This window comes from Tetrao urogallus (genome assembly GCF_951394365.1).
Source record: "Tetrao urogallus genome assembly, chromosome: 7".
NCBI classification, from domain to species: domain Eukaryota; kingdom Metazoa; phylum Chordata; class Aves; order Galliformes; family Phasianidae; genus Tetrao; species Tetrao urogallus.
Genome location: NC_136820.1, coordinates 28,465,721 through 28,489,534, shown reverse-complemented (window position 1 = coordinate 28,489,534; position 23,814 = coordinate 28,465,721). Strand labels below are relative to the sequence as shown.

The 23,814-nt window shown below is 39.4% G+C and overlaps 1 protein-coding gene across 1 annotated transcript in view; it reads left to right on the top strand.

Moving 5' to 3' along the window:
• The window catches only part of LOC306948934 (putative acyl-CoA dehydrogenase 6), a gene marked incomplete at both ends in the record, with an annotated part of 78,807 nt that overhangs the window by 40,926 nt on the left and 14,067 nt on the right, over window positions 1-23,814 (top strand). Inside the window, 4 exons of the mRNA XM_079538673.1 lie at window positions 4,738-4,867; window positions 11,750-11,856; window positions 16,936-17,103; window positions 23,032-23,205. Coding sequence (XP_079394799.1) covers window positions 4,738-4,867; window positions 11,750-11,856; window positions 16,936-17,103; window positions 23,032-23,205 — 579 coding nt within the window. The remainder of the gene's footprint in view (window positions 1-4,737; window positions 4,868-11,749; window positions 11,857-16,935; window positions 17,104-23,031; window positions 23,206-23,814) is intronic.

The following is a 23,814-nucleotide window of genomic DNA, read 5'->3' as shown; positions in this document are numbered from 1 at the left end:
TGTATGTGGGGTAACAGATTACCCGAAGGCAAACCTTAGGACCTGGGAGAATTCATGGTGCTGTGAGGAGGACAGGGTAGGCACGTGCCCTGCTGAAGAATGCTGGTGTAACATGTGCCTGCTTGACAGGAGGGAGGCAACCTTCAAACTGGAGAAGAGCAAAGGGAATAAAACTCAAATCCATAACTTATCGATCTGCAAACTTAACCTGATGTTTGATCTGATTTTTGGATGGTCTTGTGTGGAGCCAAGAGTTGGACTGGATGATCCTTTTGGATTCTTTCCAACTTGGGATATTCTATGATTCTATGAACTTAAGCTGGGTGCAAATGCAGCAGATTGAAGTAATGTGTGTGCTCAGTGTGTGCAAGGGCTCTGGCAGCTCATGCTGGTGGACTGGCTGCAAGCAGCAGGGAGGCTGCAGAGTTGATATTCTTGAAACCAAGGCTATGCCTTGTTTATGAGCTCGCTCAAATAGAAATCACATGAGAAGTTGCATGACTTTGCCATCAAAGCTCAGGAGATGTGATATTCAGCCAATACACCTCCTGATTTCATTTTTCCATGTGACTGTTTCCTATTTTCTTCATGCTGTGGTATTCAGTTGGACTGACGTATTTAAAGATATAATAACTGGGATCTGTGCTTTTTAACCTCAAAGAAGAAAAAAAAAAAAAAAAAGAAACTGCAGGAGAGTTTAAGTAGGTGTTTGTGAAGTTGATGTTAGGTTGGTTCTGAAGGGGAAAAATAATCATCTTAAAAGTAGGCAAAAAAGACTGAGGGGTCTTTGAGCAGTGATTGCATCAAGTTACTCTGAGTTGGAGCTGATGCATCAGTTGGTGCTTAGGGCAGCACGCAATCTTGGATTTTCATTTGTCTTTTGTGTCTGCTGCATCTTTTCACACAGTTACTATTCCCTGTGCTTCTTTCTTTTATGCTGTCAGTATTATGCAGCTTAGCCTTCCCTTCCCTGTAATGATGTTTACATACAGTTTAGGTTTTCGTTGTGATTTCTAGAGAGCTCTGCTATCTTGAGTTTGAAGATACATGCAGACGGTACACTGCTAGTTAGTTGTATTACATGTTCATGACCATTTAGAAAATAAGGCTGGCTTACAGGTTTGTGAGGGAGTCTTTGGTCCTCAGAGGGTAACTGGTGCAACTGCTATGAGCCACTGGTTTAAAATACATTGCTCAGGCATTCTAAAGCAGTGTCATAGACCCTCTTTAAACATGTCCATGCCTCTAGCAAGGCCCACACCCATGTGGTGCATTTCGCTGCTGTTCCACTTTTTTTTATATAGATTTTCCTATTTTCACATGATGAGAAAAATGTCTACTGTATTTACCAGTGTAGCACATTGTTGACATAAAGGCAGAGAGATTGCTCACCAGTTACCATCATTGTTGAAGCAGATTTGGATTAGGAAAAATAAGTTTAATTAATTGACAATTAAAATAGATTTGTATAGCGAAGGGAAAAAAAAAAAGTAGACAAAACAGACAAAACATCACATTCTTTTCCAAAGTTCAAACTTCACTCCTTTGCCAGCTCCTGTATCTCCTCCCCCAGCTCTAAATAGCACAGGGGCAGTGGATGTGGGGGCTGCAGTCAGTCCATAGCAACCCGTCTACCACTCCTACCCTCCTACATGTCTCCTCAGTTCCAGCGCAGGTCCCTCCCATGGACTGCAGTGTAGAACTTCTGTTTATGTGCATGTTCACGTGTGCTTAGTTTGAGTTTTATAATTCGATTTCCTTGTGTAAGTACCTGAAGTCGAACAATGGACAAGATAGCGTATGAATCTGTTTAACAGCTGGAAGTTGTGCTATTGTCAGCAAAATAGCAACAATTTGAATATAGCAGAGTTGCATTTTTCTACCTGTTTTGAATTATATATATGTTGGTGCATTAGACTTTCTGCCTGATTTTGCTTCACTTCGGTATTTCAATATTTCTTGCAAATTAAAAATGGAAATATAGCCAAACAGTTCTCTCAACATCAATCAGCTCAATTTAAATGAAATATTTACCCTAGAAATGTTTGACGTGGTCATATTTACATATAGTAAAACCAATCAAAGCTGGAATTGGTTTGATTGCTTTAATCATGGATTTTTCACCAAAAATGATATTGGGCACAACATTTGCTTTTCTGAACGAAAATTATATCAACCTAGTAGCATTGCAGCACTGGATAGATAACTGTAGAAAGTATCATTTTGCGTATGGAACTGATGAATATAACCCTCCTGCCCACCAACAGAAAAAATTCTGTTTTCAGAATTAAGCATTTACTTTGCACAACGTTCACTATTATCTCTTCAGGAGGTGGAAATGAGAAGATCTAGCTGTTCTGTTTGGTGTGAGGTGAGTGCTTGTTCTGAAGGAAGCTTTGGGCTGCCATGGCCCACCTCAGCGACGGTGAGTGCGGTGTGGATGTGTGGTGGTGCACCTTGGGTGGTGAGGATGTCTACCTTCCTCCCAAGACACCTTCAAAAGAACTGCTCCCTATAATCAAGCATGTACATTTCTCCATGAGTTGCTTTTGTCCTTGCCTTCTGGAGCAGAATTGATACACTTAGGTGTTACCTTCAACAACATAGGTGTTACCTATGTGCCTGTCTTCTTCTCTGGTTGTCTCCTATGTTATCCATCTCAACAATAAAAGTCTTTGGAGCATCATCATCTAGTGGGTGGCAGCCCTGCCCATGGTTTGTGGTTTGCAACTGGATGATCATTTTGGTCCCTTCCAACCCAAGCCATTCTGTGATTCTTTATTAGGGCTTCCCCCTCAGATTCTCAGCTTCTAAGTCTTTGTGCTGTTTCTTCTGTCAAGAGGGAAATTCATTGAATATCACCACTTTGAGAACTGTTCTTTTGCAGCATTTTATTTTTGAAATGTGCTATTTAATACCTACTCTTAAATGAGGACATTGTAAGTCTGCTATGTGGTAATATATTGTGAGTTAATGTACAAAGAAGGGATGTGTGTAAGGTGCACGTTTGCATAAAACAGTTCTTTTTGGGGTTTGCTGTGTATGTAACATCCCTTTAGTGAACTTGCTCTGTGTTAATCATGGAACAAAGGGTTTGATTTCTGAAAGCACGTTGCAGAAAGGAATATAAATGCTTTCTAGGTGAAACAAAAGACAAAATCAGTAACAACTGTGGTTTGGCAATAAAGTAATGAACTATTTTAGAAAATTAAAAACAAAACAAAATCAAGTGGAAAGTGTTTGTGTAGTGCCAAACACAACTGCAACTCCTATGCTTTTCCTGTTTGCTGAATGTTTCCTTATCAAGAAAGTACTTCTGTAACAGGAAGTTTTCCAGCCAACCCCTCGCTTCCCCATGCTGAGTACTAAATAGTTAAAAGTTCTCCTGTAGTTATAAGAAGGAATTGTATTGGATTATCTACCATGCTCAAGGTGTTCCCATGTTACTGTCTTCTCACTGTACTGCAGAAGCTCCTAGTAGGAATTTAAATTTTGCCTATGTTTTTAAGAAACTTGCTTTATTTTCAGATAAAAATTTTGAAAGGTAACTAACTATTATGTAATGCTGATAATCCAGACTATTCAGACTGAAAATTAAACTTCACATTTAGTCTTTTCCATTTACCATTTTCCTTCTCTCTGTAGAAAAGGATACACAAAGGCACTCTCTGTGAGTTTAGGAAATAGATGATAGCATACAAAGTACTGTTTGTGTTCACTGTGATGTTTTTGATTTTAATTAATGTTTTTTGAAAATGTCTAAGATCAGAAGAGAAGTGAGTTCAGATAGTACTGGGGAGGGAAATTGTATATCTGTTTATTTGACGTTTTCTTATCTGGCCTTCAAATGAGTAAAAAAGATTAAAAAGGAGGAAAACTATGCAACCAGAACTACTCAGTCAACTAATGACGTCCAACAGTCAGCTCTTTCACTCAGTATTTCCTCTGGAATAAAAGCTATTTAGTGCAGATAGAAATTACTTCGTCCGTCATAGAAGCATAGAACTGTTCTGTTGCTCTGTGTGGGGGCTTATCAGTGCTGGGCCGGGGAAGGAGATGAAGAATAATATCCTCTTTAATTGAATTTGCAGAATGGAATGCAGGGAGGAAGAACACCCTGGGCCTTGGGCCATCAACCTTGTATTAATGAAAAATGCTTTAATGACAGCAATGACCAGGTGCCAGGATATGAAGTATGCCGGTTTGGTGTTGTGCTTCTGTTTAACATTGAGTTTTGAGCTACAGAGGCAACTTCACATGTGGACAACCTCTGCACATTGTCTTGCTTTCTGCTAACTTGGTTGCTCAGTGGGAGAAAGATGGTTCCACTGGAGTGCAATGGGGGATGAGAGCAAATATAATATAAGCACATCTTTGTGGAAATTTCTTCATTAGAAAAAGTGATTTTTCCTATTGATGTCATTTTCAGCAGCAATTACTGTTTTCTGCCCTTTCCAGTAAAAGTAATGATTATATGTAACATATCCAGAGGTGACCTGATACAGAATTTTAAGTTCAGGGTTTATAAAGAAAGCTGTGACATCACTTTTCTGAAAGGAAGTCTGATAAAATCAAATACTTACAAAGCAGTAAATTGCAGTTGGCAAGTTTTTGCAGTAGCAGTATTTTTTTTCTTGTCATTTATGCCTATATGGAACATCACTGTGACAGATGTTTTTTTTTTTCCATGGAATATATAACATCAGTGTGATAGATTTAATTTTTTTTTCCCCCCAGAATATGGTGGAATGGGCTTGGACTTCTCCTATAGCATTGCAGTGGCAGAGGAGCTAGGAAGTATCCGGTGTGGAGGTATCCCTATGGCTATTGGGGTGCAAGCTGGTATGGCCACTCCTGCGCTAACAAGGTAATTTTCAAAATGTTTAGTTTAACCTAAAGCTCAAACTGTTGTGTGTTTAAGCTTAAAAAAACATCCGACCACATGTTTTAGAGTAGGAGGAAACATTACTGCCCAAATTATGTTGTAGTTGCTCATTAGTAAGGCTTCAGAAATGGACATCCTTTCTACCTGTCTTTCACACAGGTTAATTTGGGGGAGAGAACGCACATTTTTAATATTACAGTATTATATAATAAAGGTAGGCCTTGTTTAATTAAGTTATCTGTTTCCAAACACATGGTGCTAGAATCAGTCATGATTCCAGAATCCATGTTAACACTTTCTTTTCTTACCTAGATATCCCAGTGCAGTCATACTAAGGTCACATTTAGTAGTAATTATTAGAATGAGTCTAATTGTGTTTTAACATTTATTTGCTTTTTTCCAGTATTTCAAGGTGTTCCTTGCCAGCTCTGACTTTTTGGAAATAATTATCAGGATTGGTGTAAATCCTGCTAAAATGTTAGCACATATTATGCTGCCTGAACACTCCCATTCAAGTCAATTACTCATCACACTTTTTTTCATGAGCTCATGTCAGTGTTCATCTTTTATCACTTTATTTCACTCAAGCTCCTACAGTCTTTTTTTTCCTTCCCTCAGTAAGAAGCAGTTGCCTACTTCTCCATCTTGACTTTCACAGACATTCTGCCTCAAAACAACAGTCTGCAAAACTAGAGGGAAGTGACACATGACAAAATGCTCCAGCAGTTTGCCCCTGGGATATGAGTTATCCCAGAAGCTCTGGAAGGTGGTGGTGGTGGTGGGAATTAACTTCAAATAATGATGATGAAGCCAGATTTTTTTCATTACTAAACAGATATACAAGAGAGTACTTGCACAGAAAAGCTTTTCACTGTTGGTTAGTTTTGTTTGTTCATTCGATTAGAGAAAATATTTCTAAATCCAACTGGAATTTGGACTCTCTTCCCAGTCATCCACCCATCCATCCATCCATCCGTCTATTCTTCTACTAGCTATGTGTGACTTTGGAGATCTTAACCATAGAATATCTTTTTAGAAATTGTGTTCTCCTTTGTGTAATGCACCAAAATCTTGCTGAAAGTGTGGAGGTCATTATGTCTGTTGCAACAGACTTATTTATAGTCCAGTGGAGGAAAAAAAATACAACACTAAACCACTGATATTTTAAAAGATCTTGCCTCCTTGATAGCCTTTTATTCTCGAAGTTTTAGGAAAATCTGTGGGTAAAAGAAGATAGAATTTTCTGCCACTGCAGTTTTTTTGGCTTTATGTTGCTCTGTTCTGGTACAGCAATGAAACTACATACATTTGTGTCAGATCCTAAAGAGGATGTTTGCAGAAAGTGAATTTGGAATTTTTGAATTTGAATTTTTTAGCTAAGTTTTGTTATGCATCGATGATGCACAAAGTAAGCTAATACAGAAATCAAACGTCATACCCTGAAAAATAATTTAAAAGAAGACTGAAAGCCATTTGTTGACTTTCCCAAATTTGGGTTTCATTAAGCAGGTTTTGAAAATGTTACTCATATCTGCTTGCCTGTTCATGCTCTTTCCACCTTTCACTTCTTTGTTTTTTTTTTTTTCCTGACAACCTTCAGAAGACTATATGCATGATCGTACTTGGAAGCAACCCTGCAGATTTTGAATTATGTGCACTTCTATTGTGCAGACAATTACTGAAGAAAATAATTGTGCTTTACTGAAAGAAGCCCAGACTGACTGCTCTGTTATTTTCAGATTCCTCTAAGTGAAACAGTAGCACTTCTGAATTTGAGAACAAAATACATAATGTTCTGTCAACAGTGACCTGGCCTGTGATGTGTCTGGTTCTGAACATAACTCTCTGTCAGATCTTTCAAATTCATTCTGGATAAAGTGCCTCTCTTGCTTTCATGCTTACAAGCAGAGCGGAGGAAGCAGCTTTCAGCTGAAGCAGTGAATGAAATGCTGTTTCCTGGGCTTGTAAAAAAACCTATAATGTGACACATCCATAACCACATCAGCATAAAGCTCTTTTATCTCATCAACAGACACTAAACTTCATAGGAAGACAGTAAGAATAGTGAGGATTTTTCAGTGGGAAGGCTGCTTTTCTATTTCATTGACTTACGCATTGCAGATTCTTTCTCTGTGCTGAACAGTGGCTGAGAATTAGTGTCAAAAGCACGAAGATGTTACTGTCTCTGTTCCTGTTTGCTGTAAGGGAAATAAGTTACAGCTGACAGTAAGAATAGCGGTTCTGGAATGCTGGATTATCTGCTGAATCATCTGGAGAAATGGTGAAAATGGGAAGAGGTGATCTGACAGCTGGGTGGCTTGCCCACAAGCTCAGCATAGGAGAAACTCGGTTTTGTGCTCCTTCAGCAACCCTGTGTAGTCCATGTAATTTGGCACTGAATTTGTTTGCATGCTGGGCTTGTCCTGAGCCATCACAGAGACTGCTGCAGAGTAAGTGAGGAGAAACAGAAAAGTTATCTGAGAAGCCTGACTTCTGAGATCTAAAATATTTCTACCACCAGTGATCATTGTCCTATTTTTCCAAGTCTCCTTTGTGCCCTTCTGGGTGCAGGAGCTGTAAGCCAATTCCTCCCAAGCCTGGAGCTGGCAAAGACCAGAAGCAGTGTGCCCACACTGGGTAGAGCAGCCTGTGCTGGTAACTCCTGTGGAAAGTTAGAGGTTGTCCACATCTGGGTGCAGACATGGTGGAAGAGCTTCCACTACCACAGTGATATGGGTACTCTGGGGCAGTGTGAAGCCAAGCAGCTGCTTCCTAACTATCCTCTCTGGAAGCAGTCACACTGCTGTCCTTATCTCTGAGAGTGCTACAGGCTATGGTGACAGCTGGCCATTCTGCAGCCTATCTGGTTGGGGGGAGCAGCAGGACACCAGTGATGCTAAAAACTGCATTCTCTGAAGAAGGTAATCTTTAATTTGACTCCTCTTTCACAATGTCTGCACTTCAGTGCAAAACTAAATAAGTAGTTCAGTGCATTCCTAAATAAATAGAAGATTCACGTAGTCATTCTTTACCAGAACCCTTGGAATAGTCAGAAGGGGCTCCTGGGTTTCCCATCTGTTTTCTTTTCAGAATGTCTTTGCAGCTCAAGCTGAGCAATTTATTTCATATGGTCTTCAAATAATTCAAGCTTAAAGGCTTGATAAAAACTGGGAGCCAGGGTATATTTTTCTTATTTTTTTTCCTTTTGCTGTCTTTTACGATAAGTAAATAAATTTTCTAAACGTGGGTGTTTTTAAACTTGCATGTCTTCTTATCTCAACTGAAATAAGGACTTACAGAAAGAAAGCTGATTGCAGTATGGATTCTTTTAAAGCCTTTGAAAGCCAAATTGCTGATCCTAAGGAGGCTTTCCCACTACTTGAGGGAGCTTGATGCTGTTCCCCATGCATTTCTTTCCCTGCCTGTAAGGAAAATTTATTGCCTTTTATCTTCTCTTGCTTCTTTCCATGTACATTGAGCACCCAAGGAATACTGCTGAGCTGGGACTAGACTTAGATGGTAGGATGCCTGTGCAGGATACACAGAAATCATGCAAAAGCATGGCATGTGGCAAATGTATTCTTAATAGTTTGAGTATGGGAACAGAATAGAGAGGGAACTGGATGAAATTCACCTGTTGCTATTAAGTGATCATAGGTCAGAGTGACCTTCTTTGGGTGAAGGAAATCTTTCTATTCCTGGAAAGTCCACGAGTGAATTCCTGTGTCATCTTTGACATAATATAGAATAATGCATACATCACCTGAAAGCTTTTTTTGCTTTATTTTGCTTTGATGTTGAATAATTCTTTTGAAGTTGCTGCCCCATTAATGCCTACCTTCAGCCCTGTTGAATATGTGAATGTGCATCAGGATCAATGTTGTCTCTCACAACTGTTCTTGAAATGACTGGTTAGAAAATCTCTTGCATTCAGGGGGAGTATTATATTCCCTTTCAAGAGGTCCAGAGGCCCATGTGAGAATTTGGAGTAGGCTATATTTCTCAAATGTTTAAGCTCCAGCAAGAAAGCTTCAGTTGATCAAATGCTGAGAGCTGTGCTAGAGCTGCCTGCAAGTTGTTCATATTCAAAATTTCAGTTTGCACTTAATCATGAATCAAACAATGTCAGTTCTACTCAAAACCTCCTATGCTTAATTAATTAATTCAATTCAGCTTAGCATTTTTTTCTAGGAAGAATAAGAAACAAAAGTGAATGAGATCTGCAGCTCTAACAAAGTGATTATCGACCCAATTAAGTCAGAACAGTGATGTGCAATAGATATATTTTCATTCAATATAGCAATCAAACCTGTCAGAAACAGTATTTTTTATATATTTGAGATTAACAAAACTGGCTTCCATTTTCTAATTTGCAGAGCACGTAAACAAAACTGGGTGGATCAAGAATACATTCTAACATCTGTATTTCATCATAATTCTTTCACCTTTTACCCACCATTTATAAGGTTGTTTATCACTGTCATTTTTGTGTCTATATTCATGACATTCAACTAATATTACTCACAAAGTGTGGACTATTTTCATGTAGTTCTTAATGTATTAGAATTTCACATGTGGAACTTCTGGATTACCCAACGTCAGTAACGAGCTCTAGTTAATTGCCCATGGACTCTGTGTGTGTATCTATAGGTACACACCTGCATAAAAATGACTTTGAGATGGATGTTAACGCTTCATAGTTAATGATGTGGGACCCTATGCTTGAGGGTATGATCTCAGCCCAGAAAGCAGACATAATCTGGTCTGTCTTGAGTCAGAGCAAGTCTCGTTGCATAGTTTTCTCATGCTGGAGCTGTTAAACTGGAAAGCGAACACTGCATTTATGCAAACCTGATACCTTTCCAGGATGTATTTAAGGTGGGTAGAATTTAACAGAAGCAATATACTTCTATCACAATAGCTGGCCATTTGCTGGGCTGCACATCCTTCCTGCAGAGCATGATCTTCTGAAGGTAACATTGGCAGACTACTTTTTTAATTACAAAATAACTTCTTCTCCAGCCTCATTTTTGGGAAGAGCTGAACTTTTTTCTGGAATTTAAAACAAGCAAACAAAGCTGTCAAATCCCAAACATTTTCTTTCTGAGGAAAGTTCTTGCCATGGAAATCCTCTATTCAAATAACTAAAGGTTGGCAAAGTTTTAAGCATCAGTAAGCATTGCCAGAACACCCTAATAGGCAGTGCTGCCAGTTCGTCTTATAATCTAAATTTTTATGTTGTTTTTGGTTTGGTTTTTGTTTTGTTTAAAGAGTGCTCACAGTTGGCCACACACAATCATGTTCTATGGAAAAAACAACTACACTGCATAACAGACCAGGGGATTGAACACTGCAAGCTTACTTCTTGTATTTATTTGGGACTGCAGCTGTGATTGTTATGGGCCAGGACAGCACTAGGAGCTGAGCTCCTTGCGTGCACAAAGGGAGAGTGTCTGCCAGCTCCCACTCTGGTCTCTGGCTTCTTGTGGTCTCTGACTGCTTTGTGGCAGAAAGCAGAGAGAAAGGGTCAGCCTTGGAAGTATGGTGCCAGTATTGTAGAAGAGCCCAGCTAGCTGCAGCTTGCTTAGGCAGCTGGCAAGCCAAAGATCAGTTGAAACACTGACCTGAGAAGCCTCTTAGCTAGGAGGGCACATTATCACTAATTGTAAAACATCAATTTCCTGGCTGTTACGGATTTCTGCTCACAGAGGAGAGGTCTCACAATCCAAGGACTTCTGTTTTTGGGACAGGAGAGGTTTAAGAACAAGAGTGTGAGCTAACCATTCAGGCTCCAAGGCCAAACTTGAAAGTTGGTTAAGAAAAAAATCAACCATGAAACCACATTTTGAATGGGTAAAAGCAGCTAAATTTAGGAAAAAAAAAAAATCTCTTTCAGTGAAGAAGGAGTCACTGTTTCTTGGAGCCTTAATAAAAAAGGCACTGTTACACAAGAGCCCTCAAGCTCCTTTGCCGACATCCTACAGGGGAAGAGGGACATTTCTGGGGAGAGCTGGCTGACCCTCAGCAGCCTTTCTGCCTTTTGAAGGGGAAAGGACAAAGGAGAGACAGACATTGCTTCACTACTGGATGCAACACAACTGTCTTTCTGCAGACTGTTCATCCTTGTTTTTCCTCCTTCCTGTCCAAGAGTGCTTCTTCATTTCTCTCAGGGACTGGGACTCAGCAGCTCCCTTCTGTGCCCAGGTGTGCCTTTGGTTCTTCTACCATCTTGTTGAAGAAGTAGCAACCCTGCTCTACTAAAGCTCATGGTGTCACAAAAAGAGGTTTGGTCCTCCTCGTGTGGGTGTACAGGGCAGGCAGCTGGTAGCCCAGAGCACTGAGTTTAGGTATTTTGTGAGATTAGGTTCCTAGGAAGCTAAGATTAGGTTCCTGAGGGGAAAGGTTTTATCACATGCACATATTGTTTCTTTTTCATCAGCTGGCAGATTTAGCTGCTGTCTTGGTCACTGTTTTGACAAGAAGCATAACTTTTTAGTCACTACTAAAACCTAGCAAAGAGATGGTACAGAAACCAGAAGGTATGCAGAGAGAGGAGCCAACATTTCTTTATGTTTGATAGCTCCCAATGCAGCAATCATAAAGATAAGATTTGGAGCATTAGAACCACAAATTTCCTTTGAAGTAAGATGTTTGTATAAGCCTTGTTTAAAATGGTTGTGGCTGCACTTCCAGTGAAGATTGATTCATAGCTTTGCACAAAGTCCCTTCTCTTTTTTACTTCAGGATAGATTTTACCTAGTCACAGAAAAATTGATCACTGAGTAAAAGAAAATTTGTGAGTAGCTTGTAAATAAAGTTTACCTTGAAAAGCTTTTAATATCCTGACTTTTTATTATGTTGCAGATTTGGTTCTGATGAGTTGAAAAAACAGTTCCTCACACCAACTATATCTGGAGATCTTGTGGCATGTTTGGGAATCAGTGAACCTGGAGCTGGATCAGATGTTGCAAGTAAGTTAACCTAGCAAACTACCAATTTCAGACCGCTTGGTATTTCAGGGGAAGGAATCTGGCTTCACTGATGCCTGCTCTTATTGTCAGCATTTATAAGAAATACAAAAGAAAGTTTAGAATAGTGAAAAAAGTAAAAAGTAATATTCTAGGAGCAGTAATACATAGAATCAAAGAACTGTAAAATGGTTTGGGTTGGAAGGGACGTTTAAGATCATCTAATTCCAACCCCCTGCTATAGGCAGGGACACCTCCCTCTAGACCAGGTTGCTCAAAGTCCCATCCAGTCTGGCCCTGAATGCTTCTAGGGAGGGGGCATCCACCACCTTACTGGGCAAGCTGATCCAGTGTCTCACCACCCTCACAGTAAAGAATTTCTTCCTCATATCTAGTCTGAATCTACCCTCTTCCAGTTTAAAGCCATTTCCCCTTCTTCTGTTGCTACATGCCCTTATAAAAAGTCCTTCCCCAGCTTTCCTATGGTCCCCCTTCAGGTACTGGGAGGCTGTTGCAAGGTTCCCCTGAAGCCTTCTATTCTCTAGGCTGATGAACCCTAACTCTCAGTTTGTCCTCGTAGGAGAGGTGCTCCAGCCTTCTGTTCATCTTTATGGTCCTCCACTGGACCTGCTCCAACAACTCCACGTCCTTTTTGTGTTGGCATCCCCACAAACATCTGATTCATTCAAAAGCAAATAAATTGAATGTGTTTGTCAGTGAATAAATAGAGGTAGGCTGAGCAGAACAGGTTAATATTCAGCTGTTAGGCTGACCCTGGATTTCTCTAGTGTTTTTGTCCTTCTGCTGTCTGGCCTGTTCTGTCCATGCTCCCGATTGGTGTACTCCAGTTGTACTGTCACCATTAGTTGTGCAAACCTACAGGAGTATGTGATACAGTTTTGCCCTGTTCAAATGGACAAGGCTTGCACTTCCTTAATACAGACCTCCCCACTGAATGTGGACAGATTGCAGAGCTAGTCCCTTCTGAAACTGATGGCATCACACTTTTGCAATAAGTTCCTCTACCTCATTCTTACCTCACCCCGTCCAGTCATTTCTGTCTCTGAATGGGTAATTATTTTATTTAGGAATAATGAAGAATTTGCCATATCAAATGTATGAGCTTTGTGATTTAGTTACTTTGCATGAAACTGTTTTTCTTGTTTGAGTACAAGAATATGTTTAAAAACATCAACAAGTCAGCCTACCATTCTGAAGTGCCTGAGACAGTAGATAATTAAATTACAGCAGATTTTATAGTAGGAGATGTCTCACCTGATTGTGGAATGTGTGCTTAAAGGAAAAGAGAATGACAAGAAACCACTGTATACATCTTGCTATTTTGAATGGCTAAGTTGAACATACTGTGCTCTTACAAATTATAGAGATTACTACTTCTACAAAAATCAACAAATTTAACAGAAGTTTTTGGTCAGCAAAACCAATACCTATGTCTATCTGCTCATTCCAGATCACACTGTTTTTTCAAGACAGATAACTGATTAGTAAGTATTACAGCAAAGAGGTGCAACAAGTGCCTTTTCCAAAGGGAGTTAATGGGGCGTAGCAGAAATGCTAAGAAATGCTAAGTCAGGGCTTGAACCAGTGATTGGTGGGAAGGGGCCAGGGGGGCTCAGGTGCAAGCAATGCTTCTGAGTGACAGAAAGGGGTGCAGCCAGGATCCTCCCCTTCCCAGATCTCATTTAAGAGTTGGCAGTGGAGGCAGGGCTATCTTGTTGGAGATCCTTGTGTACTTGGGGCCTTCTGAGGGTAAATAAATTTCTTTGTTTCTCTGTCTATGACTGTCATATTTGAGCATGTTCTTACTTGCTGCAACCTATGACTTTGCTACTATGGTGTCATTGCTGTGTTTTCTATTGTGTTACAGCATTACATGGAGGAAGTTAAATGAAGGGGCTATGAATCTCCTTGCATGATCCAGAGCCATTTTCCCTTCTCGCTAATTAACATTGTTTATAAGAAAAATCCATAAATTTATAGGCTTGTTTTTTGTAAAATAGTTTGAAATTTATATTTCTCTCTTGTAGGAAACACATCACTTTTTTTAGCTAATGCTTCTGTAGTTAAAGTACCTGATTATCAAGACTTTCCAAATATGGTTGTAATTTCTGGATGTAGTCTTCCAGACAACAAAAAACAAATACTTTTTCAGTTGCGTGTTGCTTATGATTTAAATTGGTACAGTTGGATTAATGAAATTAAAGAAATATTTGAAGTATGCTCAGGCTTATCATATGAAACCAGGTTGTCAGTGTCACAGTTAAAAAGACTGCAGGATGACAAGTGATATTTTTTCACCTGCCACTAAAGATTTTTATCCTTGAAATAAATCTGGAAACTACCCTATGGTGTTCTTAAAGGGTAACTAAATGGTCACTTAGTCATGAGTACCACTAGTAATTTTTCGGCTTGTGATTTGTGTTAACTGTGGTGATCATTATCTTTACTAATTTTCCACTGAAATATTGCAAGATAACAGCAGTAATTCTTATTAGTTGCACCTACTTGCCATGTTGACTTTGGAAAACTCAGAATCATCCTTTTTTTTTTTTTCTTGGGTAACACCTGAGTTATCTGTTAGTGATGTCTCCCAGGTTTGTCTCACCAATACATTTCACAGATGTATTCCTGCTCTTCTTCTAAAGGTCATCACTGGAAACATGCAATCAGTTTCAATCAAAGACTGATGTCCAAAGAGAAGCTCCATAGTATCCTCCCTGCATGTCACACTTTATTAATGCAACCTTATTTATTTCATATTGCCAAGTTCCTTACCCTCATTTCCACTTTAGTCCTGATTTTTTTTTTTACTTAAAAAAAAAAACCAAAACTTTTTCCTGTACTGATGACGAAAATTTTACATATGTGCTCTTAATTTGTTACATAAATGATTATCTGTGATCATAAGATTGACTTTCAGAGTTGAAGACAACCTTGCCTTGACTTGAGTCAAGAGCACCCTGGAAAAGAAAGCTTAAGTCTCTTGCTGTGATTTGAACGGTGAAATAAATTGCCCTGGTTATTTATTTGGCACAAGCTGTTCCACATGTTTAAATGTTGTACTGAGGGACATGGTTTAGTGGGAGCTATTGGTGGTAGGTGGGCAATTGGATTGGATAATCTGGTAGGTCTTTTCCAACCTTGATGATTCTATCATTCTATAGGCTGTTGAAATATAAACACCATAGGGTCAGTGATGTAGACATGCCAAAACTTAGTGACTGAAGTAGCCTTTTCCCGTAGCCATGCTTTATTGGGGAGAATAATTACAGTGAAAAATGCCAAAGGATCTTACAGCCATATCTCTCAGATCCTCTTAACTCTAGTAAATTGTGAAGCAGGTTTTCAAATTGTGCTGTAGATTAAGTGTTAAATCTACTTATTGGCTTGATAATATTGTAATGAAAATCTACATTCTTCATAAGTTGATTTTAAACAGTCACTTTTCAAGTACTTGAGACAAGCTGTTGGCTGTCACACTTGAGACTACTTGTATGTTCCTATTAGTCAGGCATTTCTTTTTTAATCTGTATTTGGAAAGTTAGTCTTGCAAATACTGTTTATATCTGTGATAGCATTACAGTGCTCAGTGTTCCTTTGCAGACCTTCCAGGCAACTTCAATCTAATCTTCTTAGTAGCTGTTCCATAACAAAGGGTTGTGTGATGTAAATCACTGTGTATTTTCCCATCCTTTTTACGCTACTTGTACCATGTCTCGTCACAGCTCTTTTGCATCCTTCACATGTTGTTCAGTCTCCTTTTATGATTGTCGAATGTCTGTCCACATATTACTGTGATCAGTGGATTCCTTCACTTTGTTGGCCTTCGTTATTATTCAGAATCTACCATATGTCCTTTGGACAGATTTGGCATAGATTGCTGCTGTTTTTATCCACAGTAGTGCTATCTCTTGCTGTTCAGTGTTACACTTCAGCTAGTTTATTTATCCACAGCTATATCCACAAGTTCCTTGTCTTACGTCATTACACAATCTTCAGCTGCTTTTTTTTCCCCCTATTTTTACATTAACAAATCTTTTCAGTCATGCAGACTATAGCTCCAGGTAGTCATTAGTTTGATCCTGTAAATGAAGAGTTCACGAGAAGTTCAGAAGAAGGTTCACGTGCAGATCAGGGAGGGTGTGCATCAAAGTCACCAACTGACTTAAATGTGGCTGCTCATTATGCTTTTTGCCTGACTCTTACACTCCACATTTACTGCCTACCTCACTATATAGCCTCTTATGCACTTTATAGTCTCATAATACAAGTGCTATTAGAAAAGTACTTGGGTTCTTTTTTTTACAATCAGCAACTTGCAGCTGGATATCTGTTGCAGAGCCTTCTTTGGTTGGGGTTTCAGTGGAAGAAATTCGAGTTCAGGGAAGATAGCTCTTTGGAAATTCTGCTGGAGCTTAACCAGTAACTAATGATTCACTCTTGCTGTTGCATTTGGGGCTGCTTGCAGTGATGTGAGTGCTCATAAGTGAAAATGATGTGTTTTCTACATCATGGGGTAGCAGGTGTTTAGAACTCCTTGTTGTACAGACAGTCTTAACGTTTCAACTTCACCTTTTAAAGACCTGCTAACTTTGAATTTATTACGCCATTCTGACCTAGAACACACAGGAAGTGCGTGTGTGTGTATATATCCTTAGGCATACACAGATATTGGAGCTTATGTTTGTTTAAGTTGGGACTCTGAAATTAATGGCCTTCTCAGTGACTAATGTACACAGTGACAGACGTGTAATAGATCATCCCAGCCTAAAATATTTCTGGCCTGAGTTTTCTGTAACTGAATTTAGTTATGGAAAGCTTTCTGCTTTTATCCCCTGGGATAATTCCAACTAACAGAGGGTGAGAGAAGTGGTCTGCTTTCCCTGGGACACCTTCAAGGAGACTCATCCACGTGGGCCTGCCTTTTGCAGCCTAGATGGCAGTGAAGTCAGGAGTGAATATTGGTTGTCTGAGAGCAAGAGAATCACTTGGCCAGTCACACAGAAACCAGCTTATTCTTCTTTCACAAGATTAACTCTTCATTTCCTTTGCTTTGAATAGGTATCAAGACAACAGCCGTGAGAAAAGGTGATGAATATGTCATAAATGGTGGTAAAATGTGGACTACATCTGGGTGCCAAGCAGACTGGATGTGTCTGCTGGCAAATACAAGTGAAGGGCATCCTCATCGAAATAAATCTCTCATATGTCTGCCGATGAATCTGCCTGGTAATGACATGCAAATCTTTTCCTTCTGAGCTGATTTTATTGGTGCTTTTGTTTGTGCATGTTACAAGAAGGAAAGGTGTTTCAGATAAGAGGCAACACCCATTAATGCTCTTTTAAATTAAGTGTTTCATTGTCATACAAAGACAACTCTGAAATGCGTTTGTACTCCCACAGTAAAGTTCGTGCTCCCACAGAAAAGGAAGAGAGTGAACAAATGAGAAGGAAATTGAATATTTTGCAGACTTCAGCTTGGGACTCCCAAACCAAATTATGTGGAAAATTCTTTTTTGACCAAAATAAATCTAGAAAAGCTTTTCAGATGCATTAGCAGGGGAGTATTTCATAACATTTTCTGAGAATGGATAGATTAAGTTACTGCCAAGGAGAAAATTAATGCTTTAAAGAAATCATTAAAAATAGAGCCAATCTTTTTTTTTGTTTGTTTTTTTGAATAACAACATCCACAGAACTTTTATCTTGGTTTTCTGTTCAGAAAAGACTTGGAGATGCAGCCCTTGGAGAAACAGTCCTCAAAATAACGTATTTTCAATTTTCTATCCATTGAAATTTAATTTTGAGCAGTTATTACCTTTCAAAGGTTTCAAATAATTTTTGTTCCTACACATTCCTAAAGAATCCAGAACAAAACTTTCTTTGAATTAAACAAATTCTCTCTCTTTTAAAAAAAGACCTGGTGATTTTTAGGAAGTTCAAATCTTTAAACTGGCATTGCAGGTATGATGATGGTGGTAAGAAAACATTCAAATGTGTGGCATTTTTGTTCATTCAATTTGCAGTATTTTATTGTGAAATGTATCATTATCAGCTTTTAATGTGTAGAAAAAGCACAATGGCAGTGAAGCAAATATCCATATGTTTATTTCTGGGTTCAGACTGAGAACGAAATTCTAGGTCTCCAGTGTTACAAAAGACAGTGGTGAGGACATCTTAAGATAACTTCTTATAAGTGAATTTAAATATGGAGTAAGTCAGAGTAAGCAAATTGCTATAGGACCGAAGCTAGTGGGTTGTGACTTTCTAAACCACTTTTCATGCAAAGCTGGCTTGGAATGAGAACAGGAGGTTGACCTGAGCTGATTCACTTGTTGGCTTTTTGCCTTATCAATAAGTGATTAATGAATGTAGTAACTCACAGCCAGAATCTCCCTGAATTTCCAGATGACCTTACTTATCAGCCATCTGCATAAAGTCCTCATGATTTTTCATGAAAGAGTCAGAGTACATACGTGATACTGCTTCTCTAAATTCAATACCAACGTACTGTTACAAGTGGATCAAATATTCAGAAATTGTCTTGGTTTTCAGGTGCATTACTTATTCCAGAAAGACGTGAGTTATTGTAGCTTTATGAGGTTGTTTTTAGACACACTACCTATACACAGAGTTGCTTTACCTTGGGTAAACAGATTTTGAGGAGAGAAATTGAAAGTCAGCTGAAAGTGGTGTTCAGAGATATAGAAATCATCAGAAATGAAATCTGGGTGGGATACAAAGAAGAAAAGTATGAACAAGGCTGCCAGTTGACACAGATGTGAGGAGGAAGCTCCAGCTGCTTTGATACATCCTAAGGATGTGTATCTGCCAAAGATCATTATCTTTAGAGGGCAACAGACCAAGACTGTACAGGAAGTGTCTGGATGACATCAGAAAGATGCACTATCATGCTTCTGTAGACATATGTATGACAACACTCAAGAGTGACCACAGTGGAGGACAAGCGTATTATGTCTGACTAACTGCTGCAGTCACCAGGATGTGTGGCAGGGGAAAGACAAGGTTCAAGGCACAGAAGTAACTTGTTCCGTGCTTGCTGTTGGTAGGAGATAGGAGTCCCGTGTTTTTCATAAAAAACATAGTTGTTTCATACATACCGTGATGTAAGGGAAAAAAAAAAATCTGAAATGAATCATTAGCTTCAACAACTGGAAGTTACAGGAGATACAAAATGGGGTTAACTTCTAGTTGTAGGTTTGTGCAGTGTCTGTTGTGCGTTGAAGAAAATCATGGCCTAAATTTGACAAACATTGCTGAAAACTTCTCATAAAGGGAATTTGGGTAACTGGTGTGGATTCACAGTAGGTACTTGCATTAGGCAGGTAAATACTCCTCATACTAGCAAGTATGAACTCTTTTTCATGTGATGGAAAAGAGACTCTACCAAAGTATAAATTGTCCATGTTAGGTATATAGACAAATGGCTAGCAGCCCTCATCTGGGATGTAGTTCTGCACTGGTTTCTCCTGTGGGTCATCAGATAGCACTTAGTAGATTGCACAGAGGATAAGAAAGACGAGAACATCCAGGAAAGGGGGGAAGAGCATGTTTCTCAAGTTGCAATTTAAAATGTCTCTTTCTATTTGTAACAGCACTAAATGTTGGCAGGAGAGAATGACTACTTTCTGTTAAGATAAACTAAAAGAAATAAAAAAAAGATTGTCAGAAGGCTGGAGAAGTGAGAGGAAATGAAAAATCAAAGACATTTAGAAAGAACTGTCCCAGGAAGAGAGAGAGAGCAATCCATCTCAGTCATACTGGTACAAGAAGCACAAATAGGTTTGTTAGAGTGATTTTTGGGAAGGCAAGCACTTGGCCTTGAAATGTGTGTTTTCAGATAGCCTGTGATTTATTTAATACAGACATGTTCTGGGGATTATTTGGGCAGATGATTGCTGCTGGTGGTGGTAATTTTTATTATATAGTACTTTTGAAGAGAATGAAAATAATTAAATGAAGGAACAAAGTGTCCATTTCATAGGTAGAGAGATGATTATATGTTGGTGTCTTTGAGGAGAAAATGTAAAGCATATGCTAGCAACAGAGAGGGTGCTACATGGGTTTGATGAAGCTTGGCTTCCATCTGAAGGAGATTCATGAAATAATCTAAGAGCAAGTGAAACTGGGAAGGCACAACAAACAAGAAATGCTGCTGGATTCAGGAAGGATGAACACACAATCCAATCGGTAAGAAGTGTGAGTGGAAGTTGTTAATACATCTAACTCCTCTAACCAAACCTGAGTTTCCTTCATGTATGAGTTTCCTTCAATAGCTGTTATCTTATGTGGGCATTGGGCAGCACTGAGTTGGATTCATTTAGCAATACAGAGAACTGCCAGCAGTTGCATTTTTTTCCAGCAGAGTCTTTAATAAACATCCCAGTAACAAGAGCACTAAGTGCATCTTCATAGGGGAGGGAGCATATGGCTGGAAGTGGACCAAAACATCTGAGACTCTCAAAGAAAGCAAGCAGTAATGTTCCAGCAGGAAAAGATGTTCCAGAAATCATTTTGGCCTGTAGATGGTTTCAGAGTGTGTTTGTGTAGCTCTGATTTTAATACAGGAACAAAGCTGCTTTGAAAACAGATGCTTTTCTGGCATGAGTAGATGTAAATTGCTGGGTAGTTTTCAGTGTGAGAGTCAAGGAGTTTTATAGAGCTGCCCTGATTTTCTTCCTCCATTGAACACCTATCGAAGCAAATATTCCTGACACATAATCTGTTTTTAGATTGGCCAATGGAGTCACCTTGGGCAGAAGGTGTGAAGTATATCTGGACATTCTTCTGAGAGCAGGCTTGGCACTTTGAAATAGTGTCAGTATCTCATCTCTGCTTTGCTGAGAGATTAAACTTCCCATAATCTTATTCAGTGCTCCTGGAGAGAATGAATTTGAAATAAATGACTGCCAATTTCTTCTGCCTGGAAGGCTAAAGGTCTCCTGTCAGTAGGAGCTGAGAGATCTGTTCTATTTCAGAAAGAGATGCTCAGTAGAAGTCATAGAATCATAGAATGGCTTGGGTTGGAAAGGACTCAAGGATCATCAAGCTCCAAACCCCCTGTGGCTCCACGGCTGCCAACCTCCGCGTTTAATTCTAGACCAGGCTGCCCAGGGCTCCATCCAACCTGTCCTTGAACACTTGGAGGGACAGGGCATCCACGACCTGTCTGGGCAGCCTGTTCCAGCACCTCTCTACTCTCATAGTAAAGACCTTTCCCCTGATATCCAACCTAAATCTTACCTCCCTCAACTTAAAACCATTTCCCCTTGTCCTGCTGTTATCTGCCCTTTCAAAGAATTGATTCACCTTCTGTTTATAGGCTCCCTTTAGGTACTGAAATGCTGCAGTGAGGTTGCCCTGCAGCCTCCTTTTCTCCGGGCTGAACAAGCCCAGCTCTCTCAGCCTGTCTTTGTAGGGGAGGTGCTCCAGCCCTCTGATCATCTTTGCGACCCTTCTCTGGACCCTCTCCAACAGCTCTCTGTCATTCTTGTATTGGGGGCCCCAGACCTGGGCACCGAGGTGGGGCTCACGAGGACAGAGTAGAGAGGGACAATTACCTCCCTGTGAATCTCCCTCCACCAGAAGATGGCCACCCCTCTTCTGATGGAGCCCAGGATACCATTTGCTTTCCGAGCTAAATGAACGCACTGAAGTCATCGTCACTGAAGGGTACGAATATGTACAGAAGGAGACCACAGCAATTTGTGTGGTGAATAATTCCTACTAAGCCACTTCGGAGACCAGGAGAGGATTATAAAAAATAATAGAAAAAAAAAAACGACCAGAATTTCACCCCTCTACAAAACTGGTTAGAATACCATGTCTGTGGATAGTTAAATGTTTGCTTTCTTGCAGAAGGCACATATGTTGAAAGAATGTTTTTTTCTACATACATTGACCTGGCAAATGTAGTTGACGCTCCCTGCAGAAATCCTTATATCTGATTGTTGGCTTCAGTTTACCATGAAGCATTGTTGATCTCTATGCAGAATTTTTGCATGTTAACTCCAGGAACACAAGGAGGTAAAGGGGGAAGATTTCAAGGGCTATAACATAAAAATCCGTGGATGACTGTCTAACTGTCATGGTACAGTGGTGAGCCATGCTTGCATCTGAGCAAAAGCAAGGAAGAACCTGTGGGGGAAAGAAAAATCTTGATGGGAGAAAAAAGACAACCGGGGAGGAGAACCTCTTGGTGGGAGTACATAGCTGAAGTCTTATGTGGCCAAACCTGAAGCAATTTTGAGATCTGAATGGAGATAACAACAAATTTTCCTACAGGAGTCACATTCATCTTCAGTAGGCAGCTGTACATTGGGTCAGAGTCTGTGCCGTACAGGGAGGTCATTGGAGAAGCAAGCCCTCTTCACAAAGGATGTCCATGTGGAAACTCAAACAAGTGAATCACGATCTTTGTAAACCTTCTTTGACTATTTAAATGGACTAGAGAGTAATTACAGGCCATCATAAAATATATAGCCTTAACAAAACTTGTAGTTGATACAGAACTGTTGGATGTTTGTGTTTATAAATTGGAGTCTAACCTTTTTATTACTAGGCACAAGTGAGATCATGTGATTATAAACTCTTCCGTAGGTACAAGGGAAGGTCAAAATAGGCTTGAAAGCGAAGGATAAATGTGGTGGAAAGAGAAAGAGGAGTATAGAAATTCTCTAGTAACAGTTCAACACAATTCTGCTGTCGTTATTAAATTTTTTTTTGCTGTTTCACTGTAGTACAGGGACTCAGAAAATACTACTACACTGAATTTGAACACTTTATTGCAGTGCACAAAAAGTCAAACATAACAGATAAATAAAGCACTTCATGCACGATTTGAAGATGTGCCTGAAGTGAGATTATTACTACTGGTAAATGATTATTATTTGGGGCTATAATTAAAAGATCCTTAAGGTTGCGATTTCTGATTTTCTAGTCAAATAAAATCGAGAAAACTCTTAGAAATGGGACGTGATCTATTTTATTTTTGCCTCCCAGAATACTATAATGTTTTCCCAGAGATAGGTTTTGCTATATCCTTGCTGAACTTCACTTTTTAAAAACACTATTTTTGTACATCTGGCTTTATCTTTCTTGTAGCCTTTCTAATACTCTTTTATTTTTTTTCTTCAGGCATTCACATTACTAAGAAAATAGACAAACTGGGCATGAGGTCATCGGACACAGCTCAGATCTTTTTTGAAGATGTAAGAGTCCCTAGCAAAAACCTAATTGGTGAGGAAGGAATGGGTTTTACATATCAGATGTTGCAATTCCAAGAAGAGCGGCTGTGGGGAGTAGCCACTGGTAAGTCATCGGTTGTGCTGCAGGGGTCTGGCAGGGACACATGGGTCACCTTACTGCATGACTAATAGCACTTTCCTTTATTCTAAATTATGACCTCTGTTTCTGAAATGTCACAGCGTAGCTACAGACAATCTTCCCTTTCTACAGGAAAACTTGAAACACAAAGAAAATATTTTCTGAGGCAGAGGCTAGCAGAGGTTTTCTTCCTTTTCTCAGTGCATTCTGCTGATAAGAAAAAACAGCATCACGTTATGTCAGCTATAAATATAGTACAAAGGCTATCAAGATACAAACATGAAATAAGATTGTGACTTTTCTTCTAGTACAGTAAACTAGGATGTTTACCTTTACCCTAGATTGTAGAAAATGAATGTAGTGCTGTGTAAAGACAGTATTACAACTTTGTTTATGCATGTTTTACCTCAGTATACACTGAATGTAACAGTGTAAAACCAAATGCTTTTCCCCAAAGTTCTGCTATCACAGAATTTCTGTTATTCTAATTATTGTTATGTTATTGGCCATACTCAAATCCATATGTTTGAGATTCAAAGATTTTGGATATTTTAGATAACCGTATCCAAACTTTCCCCCTTGTCCCATGCATCT